The sequence below is a fragment of the Lissotriton helveticus genome, chromosome 8 (genome assembly GCF_964261635.1).
Source record: "Lissotriton helveticus chromosome 8, aLisHel1.1, whole genome shotgun sequence".
Lineage (NCBI taxonomy): Eukaryota > Metazoa > Chordata > Amphibia > Caudata > Salamandridae > Lissotriton > Lissotriton helveticus.
The window spans coordinates 876,398,055-876,421,942 of record NC_136069.1 but is presented as its reverse complement, the minus strand read 5'-3'; the positions used below and the strand labels follow the sequence as shown (position 1 = coordinate 876,421,942).

Here is a 23,888-nt window from a genome sequence, read left to right as displayed (position 1 = left end):
ATAGAAACTAACAGTTAGATATTGGAATATTTGAAAATTTGTTGAAAAAAACAGCCTTTTGTCTCAACGTTTTCACCTATAACTTTTTCTAATTTTGACAGCTCTTGGAAAGCAATATACCGTTACATCCGTTAGACCTTCCTGGTTGTGGGGATACATAGGACTTGTAGTTTCACCAAGAACCCGACGAACCCAGATCCAAAAACTGAGCAGCAACTTGCAATGGTATTTTTTCATTTACTGGGTATAGTGCACTTTGTCTTGGAAAATGTATACATGGAATAATCTGTATGAAAGACACCTATGTATTTCTGAATTGGGTACAAATTATAGAGTTCAGAAACAGTATATAATTGCACATTTTCAAAATTGGGAATACTCATACTAGCATGAGAATTATTGGTCATTTTTCATAAAGATTTTTTTTTTACACAATGTCTTTAATTGAAAGGGAGAAATGCATGAAAGCTCAATTGGTAATAACAGTTGATTTACAAATCTGAATTACCCCAACTGTCCCGATAAAAACGGTACCTCACTTGTGTGGGTCGGCCTTGTGCCTGCGACAGGAAACGGTGCAAAATGCAACGTGGTCACACCTAAATTTTGCAGTTACAAATTGACCCTTTTTTGGCAAAGTGCCTACCTGTAGTTTTTGCACCCTAGCTCTGCCGGCACCTAGGGAAACCTAGCAAACCTATACTTTTTTGAAAAGTAGACACCCAGTGGAATTCAGGATGGGGTGACTCGACTGCCTACCACCAGTTTCTGTTACCCAGAATCCCTTGCAAAGCTAAGATTTTGACAAAAAAAACACATTTTCCTCACATTTCTGTGGTGGAAAGTTCTGGAATCTGCGTGGATCAACAAATTTCCACCCACCCAGCGTTCCCCCAGGTCTCCCGATAAAAATGGTACCTCACTTGCGTGGGTAGGCATAGTGGCTGCGACATGAAACAGCGCAAAACGCAGCATGGTCGCACCTCAATTTCCCAGTGAAATTTAGCACGTTTCGGACAAAAAGACTACCTTTTGTTTTTGCGCCGTAGCTCTGTCAGCACCTAGGGAAACCTAGCAAACCTATACATTTATGAAAACTAGACACCCAGGGCAATTCAGGATGGGGTGACTCGTCTGCCTACCCCCAGGTTTTGTTACCCAGAATCCCTTGCAAACCTAAAAATTTGACAAAAAAAACACATTTTCCTCACATTTCTGTGGTGGAAAGTTCTGGAATCTGCGCGAATCAACAAATTTCCACACACCCAGCGTGCCCCCAGGTCTCCCGAAAAAAATGGTACCTCACTTGCGTGGGTAGGCATAGTGGCTGCGACATGAAACAGCACAAAACGCAGCATGGTCGCACCTCAATTTCCCAGTGAAATTTAGCACGTTTCGGACAAAAAGACTACCTTTTGTTTTTGCGCCGTAGCTCTGCCAGCACCTAGGGAAACCTAGCAAACCTATACATTTATGAAAACTAGACACCCAGGGAAATTCAGGATGGGGTGACTCGTCTGCCTACCCCCAGGTTTTGTTACCCAGAATCCCTTGCAAACCTAAAAATTTGACCAAAAAACAAATTTTCCTCACATTTCTGTGGTGGAAAGTTCTGGAATCTGCATGGATCAACAAATTTCCACCCACCCAGCGTGCCCCCAGGCCTCCCGAAAAAAATGGTACCTCACTTGCGTGGGTAGGCATAGTGGCTGCGACATGAAACAGCGCAAAACGCAGCATGGTCGCACCTCAATTTCCCAGTGAAATTTAGCACGTTTCGGACAAAAAGACTACCTTTTGTTTTTGCGCCGTAGCTCTGCCAGCACCTAGGGAAACCTAGCAAACCTATACATTTTTGAAAACTAGACACCAAGGGGAATTCAGGATGGGGTGACTCGTCTGCCTACCCCCAGGTTTTGTTACCCAGAATCCCTTGCAAACCTAAAACTTTGACAAAAAAAACACATTTTCCTCACATTTCTGTGGTGGAAAGTTCTGGAATCTGCGTGGATCAACAAATTTCCACCCACCCATCGTGCCCCGAGGTCTCCCGAAAAAAATGGTACCTCACTTGCGTGGGTAGGCATAGTGGCTGCGACATGAAACAGCGCAAAACGCAGCATGGTCGCACCTCAATTTCCCAGTGAAATTTAGCACGTTTCGGACAAAAAGACTACCTTTTGTTTTTGCGCCGTAGCTCTGCCAGCACCTAGGGAAACCTAGCAAACCTATACATTTTTGAAAACTAGACACCCAGGGAAATTCAGGATGGGGTGACTCGTCTGCCTACCCCCAGGTTTTGTTACCCAGAATCCCTTGCAAACCTAAAAATTTGACAAAAAAAACACATTTTCCTCACATTTCTGTGGTGGAAAGTTCTGGAATCTGCGTGGATCAACAAATTTCCACCCACCCAGCGTGCCCCCAGGTCTCCCGAAAAAAATGGTACCTCACTTGCGTGGGTAGGCATAGTGGCTGCGACATGAAACAGCGCAAAACGCAGCATGGTCGCACCTCAATTTCCCAGTGAAATTTAGCACGTTTCGGACAAAAAGACTACCTTTTGTTTTTGCGCTGTAGCTCTGCCAGCACCTAGGGAAACCTAGCAAACCTATACATTTTTTAAAACTAGACACCCAGGGAAATTCAGGATGGGGTGACTCGTCTGCCTACCCCCAGGTTTTGTTACCCAGAATCCCTTATAAACCTAAATATGTGACAAAAAAAACACATTTTCCTCAAATTTCTGTGGTGAAAAGTTCTGGAATCTGCGTGGATCAACAAATTTCCACCCACCCAGCATGCCCCCAGGTCTCCCGATAAAAACGGTACCTCACTTGCGTGGGTAGCCATAGTGGCTGCAACAGGAAAAGGTCCAAATCGTACGGTGGTGAATTTAAAATACCCTGAAGCAATATAACTTTGATTTGGGGGGGGGCACCTGAATTTTTGGCCCGGGGCTGGGTGGTATTCTTTGGAAAGTAGCAAACCCAAACAGTTCTGAAAACTAGACACCCGGGGGAGTCCAGGGAGGTATGACATGCATGGGTCCCCCAATGTTTTCTTACCCAGAACTCCTTGCAAACCTTAAAATTAGGTAAAAATAGCACTTTTTGAAACTTTTTGGTGTGGGATCGCCGTACCGGCAAAAAAGTCCTACCACCCTGCGTTCCCCTTGTTCTCCCGAGTAAAAGGATACCTCACTTGTGTGGGTGCCCCAAAGCAGAACACGCTAAAAATGAATTTTGAAAAAAGTAGTTTTTAGTCATATTTAAGTTTTACAAATTAAGCCCCCCAGCCTGAGTCACATGCCTTTGGCCCACCCACACAAGTGAGGTATCATTTTACTCGGGAGAACAAGGGAAACGCTGGGTGATAGGACATTTGTGCTGGCAGCGAGATCCCACCTAAAAAAGTACGGAAACGTGGGTTTTTTACCAAAATTTCAGGTTTGCAGGGGTTTCTGGGTAGGAAAACATTGGGGGACCCACGCATGCCATACCTCCCTGGACTCCCCCGGGTGTCTAGTTCTCAGAACTGTTTGGGTTTGGTAGTTTCCAAAGATGCCAGCCAAGCCCCGGGCCAAAAGCTCAGGTGACCCCCTCAAAAAATAAGATTATTTGGCTAAAGGTAATGTTTTGGTCTCCACAGTATGAATTGGGCCTTTTCCTAAAGCAGCCACTATGCCTACCCACGCAAGTGAGGTACCATTTTTATCGGGAGACCTTGGGGAACGCTGGGTGGGAGGTAATTTGTGTGAGCCCAGTGATGCCACGCTTTCCCACACTAAAACGTGTGAAAAAACGGATTTTTTCCAAGCAAAAAATAAGGTTTGCAAGGGATTCTGGGTAAAGGAACGTTGGAGGATCCACGCAAGCCATACCTCCTTGGAAGCCCCCGGGTATCTACTTTTCAGAAATGTGTGGGTTTGGTAGGTTTCCCTAGATGACTGTCTCGCACGGGGCCAAAAACCCAGGTAACCCCTCTTGCAAAAGCTGGTGAACTTAACATTTTCACCATTGTTAAATTCACCAGCTTTTGCAAGAGGGGTTACCTGGGTTTCTGGCCCCGTGCGAGACAGCCATCTATGGAAACCTACCAAACCCACACATTTCTGAAAAGTAGACACCCGGGGGCTTCCAAGGAGGTATGGCTTGCGTGGATCCTCCAACGTTCCTTTACCCAGAATCCCTTGCAAACCTCAATTTTAGCAGAAAAAAAATCAATTTTTTCACACGTTGTAGTCTGGGAAAGCGTGGCATCACTGGGCTCACACAAATTACCTTGCACCCAGTGTTCCCCCAGGTCTCCTGATAAAAACGGTACCTCACTTGCGTGGGTAGCCATAGTGGCTGCAACAGGAAAAGGTCCAAATCATACGGTGGTGAATTTAAAATACCCTGAAGCAATATAAATTTGATTGGGGGGGGCCACCTGAGTTTTTGGCCCGGGGCTGGGTGGTATTCTTTGGAAAGTAGCAAACCCAAACAGTTCTGAAAACTAGACACCCCGGAGAGTCCAGGGAGGTATGGCATGCGTGGGTCCCCCAATGTTTTCCTACCCAGAACTCCTTGCAAACCTTAAAAATAGGTAAAAATAGCACTTTTCCAAACTTTTTGGCGTGGGATCGCCGTGCCGGCAAAAAAGATCTACCACCCTGCGTTCCCCTTGTTCTCCCGACTAAAAGGATACCACACCTTAACAGAGTTATTCAAAAGTCAAACATTCAAGCGCGGCTATCTATTCCTCAAAGACACACACATACAGGTTGGATTTGGCACGAGGGCGAGTGATGGTTCAGTACATAAAATTTTATTAACAAGATATTTAAAAAAAATGAAATGCTCTGTCAATAAATAAATGCATAAAAACTGAACCAGTGACTCGCAACTCGTGAGCTGTAAAGCCACGACAAGGCACCAACCGTTTTACAGGCCATTCACGCACCTTTCATACTTGATACAAACCAGACCATTGACACCATCCGAATGGAAAACCAACACATAACAACAATCACAATAAGGGACAAGGTACACCCTACTGCAGAAAGAGAAAAAAAACAATTATTACTGCACACCCATCTAATCCGCAAGCACACACACATACTGGTTGGATTTGGCACGAGGGTGAGTGATGATTCAGTACATACAATTGTATACGCAAGTAATTTCACAAAAATGAAATACACTGTGTATAATTGAAAGTATGATAAACTGAACCACTGACTCACAGCTTGTGAGCTGTAAAGCCACGTCAAGGCACCAACCTCTTTACAGGCCATTCATACACCTTTCGTACGCGTGACACATACAAAACATTCACACCGCCAGCCGCGGACCCATCACATTCCAACACTCACACCAGCAAACAGCGCCATTCAAGGGCCCATCACTTTCACACGCCCACATTTCTGACACTGCAACTACACAAAATGATGGACTGTGTGGAGTGTCACTCAACTAGCAGTGTGTGTAGTGACCAACAGAAAGTAACTACTCACACACCGCCTGCCGAGCGCCAGTCCACCCACACCACCATCCAAGCACCAGACCAGGCACACCGCCAGCCAAACACCACTCAGCGCACACCGACAGCCAAGTACCACTACACACACACCACCAGCCAAGCATCACTCCACGCACACCACCAGCCAAGCGCCACTCCACAAACACAACACCAGCCAAGCACCACTCCGTGCACAGACAGCCAAGTACCACTCCACGCACACCGTCCAGCCAAGCGCCACTCCACACACACCACCAGCCAAGCACCACTCCACACACACCGCCAGCCAAGCACCACTCCGTGCACAGACAGCCAAGTACCACTCCATGCACACCACCAGCCAAGCGCCCCTCCACACACACCACCAGCCAAGCGCCACTCCACAAACACAACACCAGCCAAGCACCACTCCGTGCACAGACAGCCAAGTACCACTCCACGCACACTGTCCAGCCAAGCGCCAGCCCACACACACCGCCAGCCAAGCACCACTCCACACACACCGCCAGCCAAGCACCACTCCATGCACAGACAGCCAAGTACCACTCCATGCACACCACCAGCCAAGCGCTCCTCCACACACACCACCAGCCAAGCGCCACTCCACAAACACAACACCAGCCAAGCACCACTCCGTGCACAGACAGCCAAGTACCACTCCACGCACACCGTCCAGCCAAGCACCAGCCCACACACACCGCCAGCCAAGCACCACTCCACACACACCGCCAGCCAAGCACCACTCCATGCACAGACAGCCAAGTACCACTCCATGCACACCACCAGCCAAGCGCCCCTCCACACACACCACCAGCCAAGCGCCACTCCACAAACACAAAACCAGCCAAGCACCACTCCGTGCACAGACAGCCAAGTACCACTCCACGCACACCACCAGCCAAGCGCCACTCCACACACATGACCAGCCAAGCGCCACTCAACACACACCACCAGCCAAGCACAACTCCACTCACACCGCCAGCCAAGCACCACTCCACGAACACCACCAGCCAAAGACAAATCCAAACACAACACCAGGCAAGCGCAAGAGCACGCACACCGCCAACCAAACACCAGACCACGCACACCGCCAGTCAAGCACCAGTCCGCAGACACCACCAGACAAGCACCAGTCCACAGACACCGGCAGCCAAGCGCCAAACCATGCACACAGTCAGACAATGGACACTACACGCAAACCAACATCATACTTTAGTTTTTTTTTTAAAATAAAAGAGAAACAAAAACAAATTGCAAATTGATACAAATCTACTAACTCGACAACTAAATCTAAAAAGACTACACAAATACAAACTTTGAAACTGAACAATAACTTTTACAGAATAAAGACCAACCAGTTCACTTTACCACTCATTGATACTCCCAAAAATTCTTTTGCGTGTGGTACAATCTAAAACAAGCAGGTACACACAGCCCAGGGTTTGAAGGGCAGTCGGGGCAGTACATGCGAACCTCCTTCCGCAAACCTCTTCGCCAACAGACTCTACATCTCCGACTGGGAAAGTCTTTTGAGGTTGTAGGAGGAATTGTATCAGGAAAGTGGCGATCTTTCAATCTGGCAACATCCTCCACCACTCCAACTCTAGGAACACTTGCCTGTTCCACTAAAACAAGGCTGCCTATTACAGACTCCTGAAACTTTACAAAAGACAACTTTGACTGGGGACAAGATTTCTGGAACACAATAAAAGCATTAAAGGTTGCCAAGTGGAAAAGATGGATAGCCAACTTCTTGTACCAAATGTAAGCCTTACGAAGAGCAGCATACGGTTCCAACCTCTGATCAACTCTGTCAACACCACCCATGAACTTATTGTAGTCCAGTATGCACACAGGTTTGCGCACTTCTGCAACCTGACCCCAAACAGTCCACGGTTCAGTGCTTTCATCATGTATTGTAGTCAACATGTAGACATCTCTCCTGTCTGTAAACTTCACAGCGCTAGAAGCTCCTCACAACGCAATGCACTGCACTGTCCCCGAGCAAGCTTTCAACAAACAAGTTCTTTTGGGAAACCTTTACAGTTTGAGCGGATTGTGCCACAAGCAACAGTGTCCACATTGGCCAATTCCCTGAACAACCGCACACCAGTGTAGAAGTTATCGACATACAAATGATGGCCTTTGTTAAACAATCCACGACCAAGTTCCCACACAATTTTCTCAGTCACTCCAAAAGTCGACGGACAACCAGGGGGGTTAATCCTGGATTCCTTACCAGTGTACACCCTGAAATTAGAGACATATCCAGTCTCACTGTCACACAGCATATACAGTTTGATTCCATAGCGTGCCCTCTTACTAGGAATGTATTGCCGAAATACCAAGCGGCCCTTGAACAACAGCAAAGACTCATCCACTGCAATTTCTTTCCCAGGATAAAAGATCTCAGAAAATCGATCAACCAAATGATCAATGACAGGCCGAATCTTGAAAAGACGGTCACAATCAGGGTGATCTCGTGGCAAAGCAAGACTATTGTCAACAAAATGCATCATCCGCAGCAGAAGCAAATACCTATCACGACTCATGACTGCCGGAAATATAGCTGTTGCCATCAAGGGACTAGAAGACCAATATGAAGCCATTGATGGTTTCCTAAGCAAGCCCATCAAAAGAGTTAAACCCAAACACTTTTTCATCTCCTCCAAATTGGTGGGAGTCCACCGGGTAGCTCTAGCGTGGGGCTTAAGGCTGGCACTGTTCACCCTCAAAAATTTTTTCAGTGTTCACCCTACACCCTGGAACACCAGTAAATTCAGGCAATGCCGGCTGCACCATGCCTGGTGCAACCCAGAGGTCAGAACTTTCATCGTCAAGTCTTGCAGCCGCAGGCCGCCGCCCAGCTGCCTCTTGTCTCACTACACCAACTGGAAGTCTAGCAGCCCCAGGCTGCAGCCCAGATGTCTCTTGCCGCACAATTGGCACATCATTGTCCTCCGCAACCACAGGCACAACAATGTCCTCCAAAACCTGAAACACAGCAATGTCCTCCCCAACCACAGGCACATCATCCACACCAAAAGTAGCTTCATCAGCACTCAAAGTGTCTTCATCATCAGAGGAAGCCATGTGTAGAGAAAACTCACTACCTGAATATTCACCTCCCACCTCTGGCTCAGAATCAGAGTCAGACTCTGGACCATGGTCAGAGGAAGAATCAAAAAGCATTCCAACAACTTGCTGAGCAGTAATCCGGCGGCTAGCCATTATCCTTACAAATAAAGGAGTCTGCACAAACAACTCAACAACCCCAAGGCTGCGCAAAGTAAGATAAAAATGTAAGACTTTTTCACAAAAAAATATATTTAGAAAAAATATACAATTCACTTACAAGACACAACTACACTCACCAGCACCTACTCTGCAAAGACACAGCAAATAGGCAACGATATCCCACTAGAAAGAAGAAAAAAAAACTTACATCTACAGAAGGACACATCAAAAACAAATGCAAAACATGTTTTACAATCAGCAACAAAACATACTCGTATTACTACACACTTTGCAAAATAAACAATTACATTACAATTGAACAAAAAAAAGGTCTCTTACCAAACACATGCAACTACAGAAACAGCAGAACAACAGAACCACCAGTAACAGAACCGCACACTGCAACAATCTAAAGAGAAAATAAAACAATACACATTAGAAGAAACAAAAACAACACACATTACAACAGGCTATGTCACAGGGTATGTCACAAATGGGGTGTCTGTCCCCAAGGGGGGAAGATTATAAATCACTATAAACGTGGGCCCCCTGGAAGCAACCCTACGGATGGCAGAGAGGCCAAATAAAGACACGGCAGAACATACTGAAAACAATTGGGCCCAAGGAAGCAACCCTTGGCCAAGGGGTCGCTCCCTATAAAAAAAATAACCCTGGAGTCTAGTGGGCTTTTCTATTCCCCCCCCGGGGCAGAAAAGTCTAAAAAAATATTAGGGCCACTAGGAAGCTTCCTTTTCAAATAAAAAACAAATCCCTGGTGACTAGTGGGCTTTTCTGCTCCCCCTGGGTGCAGATCGGCAGAAAAAACGGCCGATATGCCCCAGGGGGGGCAGAAAAGTCTGAAAAATATTTTATCCCCCTAAGGAAGCGACCCTTGCCCAAGGGGTCGCTTCCTTTATAAATAAAAAACAATCCCTGGTGTCTAGTGGGCTTTTCTGCTCCCCAGGGTGCAGATCGGCCGAAAAAACGGCCGATCTGCCCCAGGGGGGGCAGAAAAGTCTGAAAAATATTTTTGGCCCCCTAAGGAAGCGACCCTTGCCCAAGGGGTCGCTTCCTGCACAAAAAAAAAACAAACACAAGCAATCCCTGGTGTCTAGTGGGCTTTTCTGCCCCCCCTGGGTGCAGATCGGCCAAACAAAACGGCCGATCTGCCCCAGGGGGGGCAGAAAAGTCTAAAACATTATTAGGCCCCAAAAGGAAGCGACCCTTGCCCAAGGGGTCGCTTCCTCGACAAATAAATATGCCCAACAGTAATCCCTGGTGTCTAGTGGGGCATTCCTGGTGCACGATCGCGACGCTGTGCGCGATCGTGCACCAGGAATGCCGTGCATTGGGACATCAGGGGAGAGGAAACACAGTTTCCTCCCCCCCGATGCCTCAAGGCACCGAAAAACGGCCCCCCGCCCCACCAGAGCAGCAAACACGCACCTCGTTGCTGGACGCGCTGGAAACAAATGGCTTCCAGCGCGTCCAGCGCTTCCTGATGACGTCGGTGCGCGCTGTGCGCGCTGACGTCACCAGGAAGCGTGGGGGGGCCAGGTGGTGGCAGCGGAAAGTCTTCCGCTGCCACCCCTGCAAAAAAAAAAAAGATCGCCTCACAGGGGGGGGGGGAGCGCTAGCGCTCCCCCCCTAGGGCTGTACTGATGACGGAGCGGTTCCGTCATCAGCACAGCCCAACTGATGCTGATGACGGAACCGCTCCGTCATCAGCATCGAAGGGGTTAATGCCTCACGTAGGATTGTGCAAGCAAAGTGTCAGGCAATGCGTGAAGGCAAGACAGTAATAATTTGGGATGAAATCTCTTACCAAGTTGTTAGATGCAGGTTTTTACAGACTTGAAAGGGATATTAAAGTTTTAGGAAAAACATAGGATTATAACAGTCCCTCGCAGAACCGAACACTGGAAATACAATTATGCTTCATGAAATAGACAAATACAGAACGGGGGGACGGTCGGAATCGGACATTGGGCTTCAGAAAGTGACCTACCAACTGATGATGTTACCTAATATTCAAACATAAAGCATTTTCATTGCTGGTTTCGGTAACTAAAAAATTATAAATTTCACAACAAGTTCATGTATTCCTGGCAGCTTTTTTCGCTTACAAATTCCAAAACAAACCTCGGTATGCGATCACGTCATTGATGCCAACCGGTTCAAGTACCCCAAGCATAAAGCTATCAATCTGATCTGCCCCGTTGAGTTGTTTTCGCTAGCGGTGTCATTTAGATATATATATATATATATATTTTTTTATAGTAATGACTTATTCCATTCAAAGTCACATTACTCCCCCAGTTTCAATTTCTTAGTGTAACGTGTGTCAACATTTCGAAAGTGGAAAGCAGCAAACTGCTCCACCATCAAGTAATGTACATTCCTATCTCTGTCACAAATGTCAAATTTATGATTCACACAATTTTTATAATTTCTGCTGAATTGCAATATTTTCTGTATAGTTTTTACATACATATCAACGTAAAGCATATCTATTTTCATTGTACAACATCTACTAATTTGTTTCGCAGCCTGCAAACCCGGATTCTACAAAGCATTTTCTGGCAACATGAAGTGTGCCAAGTGCCCACCTCACAGCTCAACATATGAAGAAGGATCAGTAAACTGTATCTGTGAGAGGAATTACTTCCGGGCAGAGAAAGATCCTCCCTCCATGGCTTGTACTAGTAAGTAATGTGAAACGTTGAAACCACGTTTGGTTCTTATTGCATCATCTACGTCATGTTCATTTTAAAATCAATTGTCCATCCCTGTCTCAGATCTAGAAGTCCCAGGGGGAAACAACCTTTACAACGCAACTTTCACAACGGACTACCATTACAACAAAACTTTTACAACGCAACATCCATTACATTGCATGTCATTACAACGCAACCATTACAACGCATGACACTGCAACGCATACCACTACAATGCATGTCATTACAACGCATACCATTACAACGCATAGCATTACAACGCATAGTACCCTTACACTATCCAACACTTACCCTACTGTTGCACCCCCTGGAGTTAGAATAGTAATTTTTACCCCTACACTATCCCACACTTACCCTACTGTTGCACCCCCCTGGAGTTAGAATAGTATTTTTTACCCCTATACTATCCAACACTTACCCTACTCCTGCACCCCCCTGGAGTTAGAATAGTGATTTTTACCCCTACACTAGCCAATACTTACCATACATGCAATGTAATGTTATGCGTTGTAATGGTGTGCGTTGTAAAGGTAGTATGCGTTGTAATGGAATGCGTTGTAAAGGTAGTTTAAATTTTTTTTGTAATGGCATGCGTTGTAATGGAATGCGTTGTGATGGATGTTGCGTTGTAAAAAATGCGTTGTAAAGGTATGCATTGTAAAAGTATGCGTTGTAACATCATACATCCAGTCCCAGGGGCCACCACATAATCAAAGGTGTGACTGCAGGTGTTCAATTTTGAAGATAATTCTGAAAAGTTTGTCATACAAAGCTTCGCTCACCATCCTGGGTAGCGTGGAAAGCCTCTTGCCCTGACTCAGGGCAGGTGGTAATCGATTTCAGTAAGGAATAGTACAACCCAATTACCTCTCTCTCTTTCTTTCTCTCTCTCTTCTCTCTCTCTCTCTCTCTCTCTTTTACTCACTGGCTTACACACACGCACTAGATTTAGTTGTCTATTTAGAAGTCTTACTTTACGCCAATGAGCTTTAGAATTAAAACGCAACACAAATGAAGATCACTATTACCGGTCTCAGTTCTCAAGCTGTACCTGTTCAAGAGATATTAAAAAAAATATCTCAATGGCTTTGGCCCTGTTCCACAATCAATTCAATGATCGAAGTTCCAGTACTGTGAGTGGTTTAGGTCAGTCATTTATCATAAGAAGCAGCCATAGGCCAAGGTTATCTTACAATAGTTCCGTACCATGGATATGGTAATGAAGTTAAGTCACATGCATGTCCACAAAGAGACCTGGAGCATATGCTTGTTCAAAACCACAGAAAGCAAAATATGATAGCACCTAGAGTAATTGTAATTTATCCTCTTCAGAATTCTAAACGCCATATTAGTTCTATTCCGAAAATAAGTAAAAGGTCTTGATGAAATTCCAAGTATCAAGTCCTGTTTTTTTTTTTTTTTGCTGGTACCAGGAAGGCTAAATACAGTCAAAATAGTGTAGTCTATACATGGCGTAAGTGCTACCTGTTACCTTTTGTTTGGTGTGGGGATCATGTAAGGCTGCCAGGACTGATTTGTAGTTTATACCAGTGAGAGTGGAAAAATGTTACTGTCTCAACATCCTGGAGTCCAAGGATGGCTCTCAATATGGGTTGGTGACTACAAATGTGATATATTTGGAAACATTGCATATGGTCAGACCTGTCCAATGGATTTTAATATATGGAGCTTTGACTGTCTTCATGTTAGATTTAGGAATCTTCTGAAACATAAGGATCACTGATGCTCCTGCACAGCATGTGATAACCATAAAATGTTTAAGAGCCTATGGGGAGTACAACTTGGTTATAGAAGGGGTAGGACCACCCCCCCCTGAGGCACTGGAGCCTGCAACCTCCCACCCCCAGTGCCTTGAGACACTGACGGGTGAGTAGTCACGCTTAATAAACTCTTGATTGATTAATTGATTGATTGAGGACTGGCAATCTCCTTAGAAAAACAGACAAATTCAGAGCATATGGACTATAGGTCACAAATCGGGTGCAGAGTCCTGTCATTCAAGCTAGGGACCCAAGGATATGAGAGTGACTATTTGCTTTACCTCTGTGCCACCTTGCAATGACCAGTGACACCGCATGTCCATCTCAAGATACTCTTTTATCACCCATGCCGAAGGGTAGAGGAATGGTCCAAACTTAATGCCACACCAGATGGAGACTAAGAATACATTTTAAATAAACATTCATTGGTGGCTCATGAGTGTGTGCTCACAGGAAGTATCCCTCCTCTAATACCAGCTCACCTGCACTTTATCATCAAGCAGAAAGTCTCCTCCATCTTGGTTGAGATGATCAATAGAGGGCTGTAGCATGTTCTGGCTTTCTCAGATCACCATTCAGTTTTTTAGAGGATCTCTCACAAATCATCTGGCTGATGGGCTCGTCAATTAGGGCTAGACCTGGGCTCTAGTCAGAAGGCAACTACTTCTAAGGAGTCCCTTCCTACAGTAATGCAGATTTCACATGCTTTTTCTGCACCATTATACATGGCATAGCTCAGTGTAAGTAGTATAGATTCTGTGTCAGCAGGAAAGGGAATGGAAGACAGCAGTGTCTGGGATGAGAACCATCATGTTACAGTGATGGAATGTACCCACCCACCATTACTTGCACACATGGTTCTAAGGGACAAAAACAAGCACAACACATATTTTCCATACACATTTATGCTGGAGTGAAAGTTGGTCCCTGGTATGCTCAAAATTATGGGAACATTCACATGTTTTAAGGAGAACTGTATCCCTATTTTGGCTCATTGACTGGATTTTACAAGGGGGGGCAGTTGACACCATCTTTGAGCTTCCAAAATGCTGTACCTTCAAAAACAACAATTTACTACCACCAACAGGTAGCCTAGCAGTATATATCTATACACACACACACACATACATATATATCTCAAACTAAATGTCCACCAGGTACATACCGAAATCCACAACTACATCATGTTAAGTGTTGGTTTTAAGTGTGTTTTCGAAATTTGGAATATCTGTAAAAGAGTTGCAATAATATCTATACATTATGTTATGCAGACTACACATGATGGAAGTTATTCACTGTTGCAAATGATTTCTGCCCATCTAATACATTAAGATTTTTAGGGTTTTGATCACCCGGTTTTGGACCTCTATGGTGGGTGAGTCTCACAACAGTCTCACTCCCATTAATTTCATGGTAAATTGAACTGTGTATGTTCATCACTTGTGTCTGCCTTTTAAGATAATGCCACTATGACACACAGCTAGGGAAAAGGTCACTGTGCTGGTTACATGTGAACATATGTGCACATGCGTGTTCGCACAGGTGCAGGCTGCATGTGAGAGACCATAGTTGTGTGCAGCCTACCTTGTTGCCCATGAAAGCAAAGTGCAGATATTTAAAAGTAGGATCTGTCGAAACCTATATTAAAATGTTGTTGCAGTGAAATATTTCCAAAAATGATTTTCGCTGTTGAAAGGCTGGCTGCTGCCATAAGGAATGACTGGGCTGCATTGTTACATTTATTAAATGCTAAATTTGTATTGGTATCAGCTAGAACAATAGTACTTATACTCTTATGTCACCATCATTTAAAATTCTCTTTAATGGTGAGGTCAGATTTTAAATTATTATTTTAAAAGTGCCACTTTTTAAAAGTATGTTTCTGCATTTTTCTGCCTAAAGTGTCTGGGTGTTTCCATCTGTCTGGGTTGGTGATGCGAATCAATCTGCATTTATAAAGACTGAATCTATATGGGAGAAAAAATGACTTCTTCTTAAGCTCTCTGTGTGGCCTACAGAGACAGTACCCAAGGGGAACAACTAAATTTACAAGGAAACGAACCAAACAATAATGGTATAATCTCAATTTCAGATTTTATCAGCAAAAAAGCAAACAATCACATTTATTTACAGTACCAACAGGGACAGTGCTGTTGATATCCGGCGCAAGTGCTAGAAAAGAAGGAGAGAAAAGGGGTGCTCAAGTGTTTAAGTGAAAAGTGAAGAAATCATGCTAAAAAACATTTCCAATATTTACAACAATATACACAAGCGATAGCTTTCCGCAATTGATAATACAAACAAAAAGCCTGTTCACTTCCTTCCAGGAAGAATAATGGAAGGGGGGGGTTGGGAAAAACTATGATACAGGCAGTTGACAAATTGGGCGTCGACGTTTCGACCCTATTGCACGTGGGGAGTTTACTACCTCGGCGGCGGGTCTTCTTCAGGACAATAAAGGGGGGGGGGGGGGGGGGACAGAAGGGTTTGGCCACAATTCACTAGGGTTCTGGATAGTCACCTGTAAGACAGAATTATGGTGGATTTTAGCCCAAATGTTGCTTAAAAGACTGGTTTGTTTAAAAAACATTTGTTGGGGGGGGGGGTTACATTACCAATTAGTCTTATTTGGTCCAGATTCCGTCAATTTGAGTGGGGCACCTGTTGGGTACAAGGTAGGATAGTGGTCAGTGATCTGCTCCCTACAAATCACTAACTGCAATTAGCAAAACCTCCTTGTGAGGAGTATCCGTCAACTCACCTGTCTGTAAGGCAGTTTAATTGCCGGTGAGTGGACTCAGACAGCCTGGGGGTCCAATCTATAGGAGAGGAATACCCTGGTTAGTTCCAAGTGGGACATAAAGCCCATCTACCTTCAAGTTTTAGTGGTAGATGTGGAATTGCACTTACCAATATATTTTTCTAGTAGGCTGTGGATTACCGGCGCCCCCACGGGCCGTCCGGTATTAGTTTTAATAGACCACTCCTATGTTGCAGATCAGGTTGCAGCGTGTACTCGCTGGTTGAATGGCCGTCGTGTTTCAGCACGAGCCGATATCTAATTAAAAGATTTAAGAGGCAGACGCATTACTTGTATGGCCGCTTCGCGTTGTGCCGTTTCTATTTGCAAGGGGCGGGGGTATTGTATCTCAAGGGCCTGTTTAGCGAAGGTGTCTTACCTAAATTCAGGCTCTCTCCGAGAAATAGCCCTGGTTGGGGATTGTTGTTTTCCAAACGGGACGAGTCAAGCGTCCAGATTCTGTTGTTACTACCGCGTAGTGGTGATAACGCGTGGCTTTGTCAACCAATAGCCTGAGGCTTGGTTCGCGCTTACATACTGATTCAAGCAACCTCAGACGCTACTGGCACACTATCACGTGTGCTGTTTTATCCAATGTACTTACACTTGGCACAGCGCGTGAACACAAAGGGGGGACTACAAATTTATCGTATTAGATCAGATAAAAAAGGAAGGAAGGGCTTGTTTAATTTACTTTCGGGTTCTTTTAAACCCCGTCCTATATGAAATATTCATTCAATACTTTTAGATGACCTGTGCTACTCGCAACAGATGTGATACATTTTTTACTCAAATATATACACAGTTGATTCATAATTGTAGTTCTTCTTATTTACACAATAGATTACACATAAACAATAATACAAATGTTACAATATACATAATGTGTCAATACAGAACACAAGACATCTATTACATATACATTGACTCTCAATTCTACATCATTTGTCACCAGAGCGCAACAGTTGACAGAGTGGCCTCTGGGTGTACTAAACTGGGGACTGAATGCAATGTATAAAAAATGTTCCCATCTGCCATTTGTCATCTATCAACATCTGTAGCTATCGATAGGGGGTGAACTCTAGGTACAGATAAGGCGTGGACTAGGTACAGTGTCCCGTTGGTCATTCATCTATTCCTAATTGACACCATCTGTCTCATGACCTCCTCACGGTCATTCAGCCCACGGTTTACTGTGTCGAAGAGGTGCATCCAACGGCATTCACGGGTACTCAGTACTTTAGCATAGTTGCCCCCTCGTGGATTTTTGGTCACCTTCTCTATTATCCACCATTTGAGACTTTCAGGGTGGTGGTTAAACTGGAGAAAGTGATCAACAAGTGGGGCACCTGGTACTTTACAGCGTATTTTGCTGCAGTGTTGTAGGATGCGGGTTTTAGTTTTTTGTGTGGTTTGCCCTATGTACATAAACCCACACGGGCACACTATGGCATAAATAGCACCCATTGTGTTGCAATTTGTGTGTTGTTGCATTGTATGTGTGTAGTCATTATAAGTGCATGTCGTACATTCAGTTGTCATCGTACATGCCTTACAACTGCCGCATTTGTGGTGGCCTAATATTGGGGGAATATTCCACAATGCCGTTTGGCTCTCAATGTTTTTCTGCGCCAGCAGTGACTGCACCACATAGTCCTTTACACTTCGACCCTTACGGAACGCATGCATCGGAGGGTCAGTAATGCCTACCTCGTCAGCGACTATGTGCCAGTGTGTGTTAATTAGTTGTTTGATCTCAGAGCTCCGTGTATTAAATGTTGTTACACATATGAGTCTATTGTCAATGGTTGCCACTTGTTGTTTGGGTTGAAGTAATGTATCTCTGTCATTAAACCACGCTCGTTTTCGAGCCTTTCTAATCAAGCCTCTTGGGTACCCTCTCTCCAGTAATCTTTTTATCAGGATATCAGATTCCTTGAAGTAATCATGTTTTTTGGTGCAATTCCGTCGCAACCTCAGGAATTGCCCAAAGGGTAAATTATCCCTGAGGTTGCGAGGATGGTGACTTGAGTATCTAAGGAGGGTATTCCTCTCGGAGGGTTTCCTGAACAGTGTGGTATACAGGACGCCCTCTTCAGCCATGATGGTCAGGTCAAGGAAGTTGATGCTCTTATTACTTTGTTCAATGGTGAACTGTATGTTGCTGTCTCTTTGGTTTAACCAACTATGGAACGACATTAGGTCATTCACTGTGCCCCTCCAAATGAGGAGCACATCGTCTATATATCGACGCCATTCTGTGATTCTGGTTCTATAAGGGTTGTTGTCATTTAATATCCATCGGTGCTCAAAGGCATCCATGAAGATGATCGCGAGATTGGGAGCAAAGCTAGCCCCCATCGCTACTCCGCTGGTTTGCTCATAGAACTTACCGTCAAAGATGAAATAATTGCGTCTCATAGCTATTTCCAACAGTGATAGAATAAAGCTGGTGGGGACCCTATGTGGACGTGTTCGGTTATCAAGTGTCCTTTCCATTGTGGTCATTGCTGCTTGTTGTGGAATACTCGTATACAAGGACGAAATGTCCATTGTTACGAGTAATTCGCAAGTTGAATCAAAAAGTTTTGCATCCATCAAATGGATCACCTGCATGGTATCTCGTAAATAGCAGCTGTTCTTACAAGCTTCTTCTCTAATCTTTCCAACTTATTTACTTTATCACTCAGTGTGGGGTCTATTAGGCTAACTGGTCTACCCAGGAAGCTACCCCCTCCCTGTTCTCCAATCAGTGTTTTTATATAATCTTCACTGTATGTTAGGGTTTCATTATCGACCATGTCTGGTGATCAATTATGTGTTTACTGATTTTAAAGAAAAATACCTCAAACATACAAAAAATACAACATAAAGTACAAACCCATAGCGGAATCCACCAGCTGCTATTTACGAGATACCATGCAGGTGATCCATTTGATGGATGCAAAACTTTTTGATTCAACTTGCGAATTACTCGTAACAATGGACATTTCGTCCTTGTATACGAGTATTCCACAACAAGCAGCAATGACCACAATGGAAAGGACACTTGATAACCGAACACGTCCACATAGGGTCCCCACCAGCTTTATTCTATCACTGTTGGAAATAGCTATGAGACGCAATTATTTCATCTTTGACGGTAAGTTCTATGAGCAAACCAGCGGAGTAGCGATGGGGGCTAGCTTTGCTCCCAATCTCGCGATCATCTTCATGGATGCCTTTGAGCACCGATGGATATTAAATGACAACAACCCTTATAGAACCAGAATCACAGAATGGCGTCGATATATAGACGAAGTGCTCCTCATTTGGAGGGGCACAGTGAATGACCTAATGTCGTTCCATAGTTGGTTAAACCAAAGAGACAGCAACATACAGTTCACCATTGAACAAAGTAATAAGAGCATCAACTTCCTTGACCTGACCATCATGGCTGAAGAGGGCGTCCTGTATACCACACTGTTCAGGAAACCCTCCGAGAGGAATACCCTCCTTAGATACTCAAGTCACCATCCTCGCAACCTCAGGGATAATTTACCCTTTGGGCAATTCCTGAGGTTGCGACGGAATTGCACCAAAAAACATGATTACTTCAAGGAATCTGATATCCTGATAAAAAGATTACTGGAGAGAGGGTACCCAAGAGGCTTGATTAGAAAGGCTCGAAAACGAGCGTGGTTTAATGACAGAGATACATTACTTCAACCCAAACAACAAGTGGCAACCATTGACAATAGACTCATATGTGTAACAACATTTAATACACGGAGCTCTGAGATCAAACAACTAATTAACACACACTGGCACATAGTCGCTGACGAGGTAGGCATTACTGACCCTCCGATGCATGCGTTCCGTAAGGGTCGAAGTGTAAAGGACTATGTGGTGCAGTCACTGCTGGCGCAGAAAAACATTGAGAGCCAAACGGCATTGTGGAATATTCCCCCAATATTAGGCCACCACAAATGCGGCAGTTGTAAGGCATGTACGATGACAACTGAATGTACGACATGCACTTATAATGACTACACACATACAATGCAACAACACACAAATTGCAACACAATGGGTGCTATTTATGCCATAGTGTGCCCGTGGGGGTTTATGTACATAGGGCAAACCACACAAAAAACTAAAACCCGCATCCTACAACACTGCAGCAAAATACGCTGTAAAGTACCAGGTGCCCCACTTGTTGATCACTTTCTCCAGTTTAACCACCACCCTGAAAGTCTCAAATGGTGGATAATAGAGAAGGTGACCAAAAATCCACGAGGGGGCAACTATGCTAAAGTACTGAGTACCCGTGAATGCCGTTGGATGCACCTCTTCGACACAGTAAACCGTGGGCTGAATGACCGTGAGGAGGTCATGAGACAGATGGTGTCAATTAGGAATAGATGAATGACCAACGGGACACTGTACCTAGTCCACGCCTTATCTGTACCTAGAGTTCACCCCCTATCGATAGCTACAGATGTTGATAGATGACAAATGGCAGATGGGAACATTTTTTATACATTGCATTCAGTCCCCAGTTTAGTACACCCAGAGGCCACTCTGTCAACTGTTGCGCTCTGGTGACAAATGATGTAGAATTGAGAGTCAATGTATATGTAATAGATGTCTTGTGTTCTGTATTGACACATTATGTATATTGTAACATTTGTATTATTGTTTATGTGTAATCTATTGTGTAAATAAGAAGAACTACAATTATGAATCAACTGTGTATATATTTGAGTAAAAAATGTATCACATCTGTTGCGAGTAGCACAGGTCATCTAAAAGTATTGAATGAATATTTCATATAGGACGGGGTTTAAAAGAACCCGAAAGTAAATTAAACAAGCCCTTCCTTCCTTTTTTATCTGATCTAATACGATAAATTTGTAGTCCCCCCTTTGTGTTCACGCGCTGTGCCAAGTGTAAGTACATTGGATAAAACAGCACACGTGATAGTGTGCCAGTAGCGTCTGAGGTTGCTTGAATCAGTATGTAAGCGCGAACCAAGCCTCAGGCTATTGGTTGACAAAGCCACGCGTTATCACCACTACGCGGTAGTAACAACAGAATCTGGACACTTGACTCGTCCCGTTTGGAAAACAACAATCCCCAACCAGGGCTATTTCTCGGAGAGAGCCTGAATTTAGGTAAGACACCTTCGCTAAACAGGCCCTTGAGATACAATACCCCCGCCCCTTGCAAATAGAAACGGCACAACGCGAAGCGGCCATACAAGTAATGCGTCTGCCTCTTAAATCTTTTAATTAGATATCGGCTCGTGCTGAAACACGACGGCCATTCAACCAGCGAGTACACGCTGCAACCTGATCTGCAACATAGGAGTGGTCTGTTAAAACTAATACCGGACGGCCCGTGGGGGCGCCGGTAATCCACAGCCTACTAGAAAAATATATTGGTAAGTGCAATTCCACATCTACCACTAAAACTTGAAGGTAGATGGGCTTTATGTCCCACTTGGAACTAACCAGGGTATTCCTCTCCTATAGATTGGACCCCCAGGCTGTCTGAGTCCACTCACCGGCAATTAAACTGCCTTACAGACAGGTGAGTTGACGGATACTCCTCACAAGGAGGTTTTGCTAATTGCAGTTAGTGATTTGTAGGGAGCAGATCACTGACCACTATCCTACCTTGTACCCAACAGGTGCCCCACTCAAATTGACGGAATCTGGACCAAATAAGACTAATTGGTAATGTAACCCCCCCCCCCAACAAATGTTTTTTAAACAAACCAGTCTTTTAAGCAACATTTGGGCTAAAATCCACCATAATTCTGTCTTACAGGTGACTATCCAGAACCCTAGTGAATTGTGGCCAAACCCTTCTGCCCCCCCCCCCCCCTTTATTGTCCTGAAGAAGACCCGCCGCCGAGGTAGTAAACTCCCCACGTGCAATAGGGTCGAAACGTCGACGCCCAATTTGTCAACTGCCTGTATCATAGTTTTTCCCAACCCCCCCCTTCCATTATTCTTCCTGGAAGGAAGTGAACAGGCTTTTTGTTTGTATTATCAATTGCGGAAAGCTATCGCTTGTGTATATTGTTGTAAATATTGGAAATGTTTTTTAGCATGATTTCTTCACTTTTCACTTAAACACTTGAGCACCCCTTTTCTCTCCTTCTTTTCTAGCACTTGCGCCGGATATCAACAGCACTGTCCCTGTTGGTACTGTAAATAAATGTGATTGTTTGCTTTTTTGCTGATAAAATCTGAAATTGAGATTATACCATTATTGTTTGGTTCGTTTCCTTGTAAATTTAGTTGTTCCCCTTGGGTACTGTCTCTGTAGGCCACACAGAGAGCTTAAGAAGAAGTCATTTTTTCTCCCATATAGATTCAGTCTTTATAAATGCAGATTGATTCGCATTACGTATTGTATATTGGTTTACTGATGATTTCATTTTAAATCTATAGTCAAGGACCACTGTTATTATATCATAAATACCCAGGTCCTTTTTGATTTTGTGGGTGAACACCCCATTAATCTAATGGGTTGGTGATGGCTCTCTCACTGGATAATGCATATTGTAGCTGGACAGTGCACAAAAGGGCCTGGGTATAGAGGGAGTGAGTCTTCCTAATAGGATTATGGGTGGGGGAACTTGCGAAATTTGACTCAGCGGAATTCCAAGGAGTTACATAACAACTCCATGAGATTTTGTGGAGTTCCGCCAATGGGCAGAAATAGGCACGTCATGCTGTGATTTAGCATTGGTAGCATGTTCCGCACTACAAAAACAGTGCAAACAGCACCACGCAGTGCAACAGAGGGCACAGCTACTTGAGTTAATTTTGCTGCCACAGTAGTAGATTTCTAACTGCAGACGGTTGTGACCTCCGTGTTAGAAGAATCCTTCCTGATGTCTTTTTAGTGATCGAAAATCTTGCTACGGGGGCCATATCTCGCTTGCCAGCTTAATATTCTGAAGCAGTTCATGAGAAAAAATGTCCACCACGTGGCAATTGACAGAATTTGGCCAGAAATCTACATTACAAGAGTAACTCATAGTCACCAAAATTCCACCAGTTCTGCGGGTAGAACGTAATATTCAACCCACACCTACATGGATGGATTGATGGGGGCGGAGTTTAGCCCTGCTCTGATTATATTTCAAAGGGGCTTTCACCCTGCAAACACAAACAGACCTGACCCCAGTCTTTTGTTTCACTAGCCAGGCTGAAGCCAAACCCAGGAAAGAGGGAGTTATACTAAGGGGAAACCCCCCACCCACCAGCTGGACTGGGCATTAAAGTGGCACCCAGAACACGAAGTGGAACTAGACCCTGGATCTGGACTGCGACAGTGGCAACACCATGGACAGCTGGAAGGAAAATCCCCCTGATGGACTGAGGAACCCAAGACTAGTGGGCTTTTTCAAGGGCCAGTGTTTCTGGCCCTCTTAAACCCCCTGAAGACCAGTTGGGGGAAGACTTAATCTCCACTGCCCCCACAGATGACACTGCAAGATGGGTAGGAGGCCAGGGTGCCTGCAGAGGACACAGCAGAGAAGAAGGCTGGTACAATGGACCAGTGAAAACTGTTCTCTGCAGAGTGTGCCTCTTTATAGGCCAGGAGGCCTGTTTAAAATGCTCCTGGTGGCAAGAGCTTGCCACCAGGAGAAAAATTAGCCCATGATCATCAACATCAGCCCACTGGGGCTAACAATATTTGTATTGAAAGGATTTGATCTTTGACCCCTTGTGAGGAACAGAGGATGTGGGGCTCTGCTTCCTTTTCTTATATTACCCCTGAAGTAGACTAGTGCCTAGGGATCAGTGCAAGAGTTAGACTCTCTCT

General features: G+C 44.6%; 1 protein-coding gene across 2 annotated transcripts in view; it reads left to right on the top strand.

The window, feature by feature from the left end:
• Positions 1-23,888, top strand: part of EPHA3 (EPH receptor A3) — a 960,369-nt gene that overhangs the window by 401,395 nt on the left and 535,086 nt on the right. For both annotated transcript variants that reach the window (XM_078657673.1, XM_078657672.1), the window contains exon 4: positions 11,292-11,447. In XM_078657673.1, the coding sequence (XP_078513799.1) occupies positions 11,292-11,447 (156 nt within the window). The remainder of the gene's footprint in view (positions 1-11,291; positions 11,448-23,888) is intronic.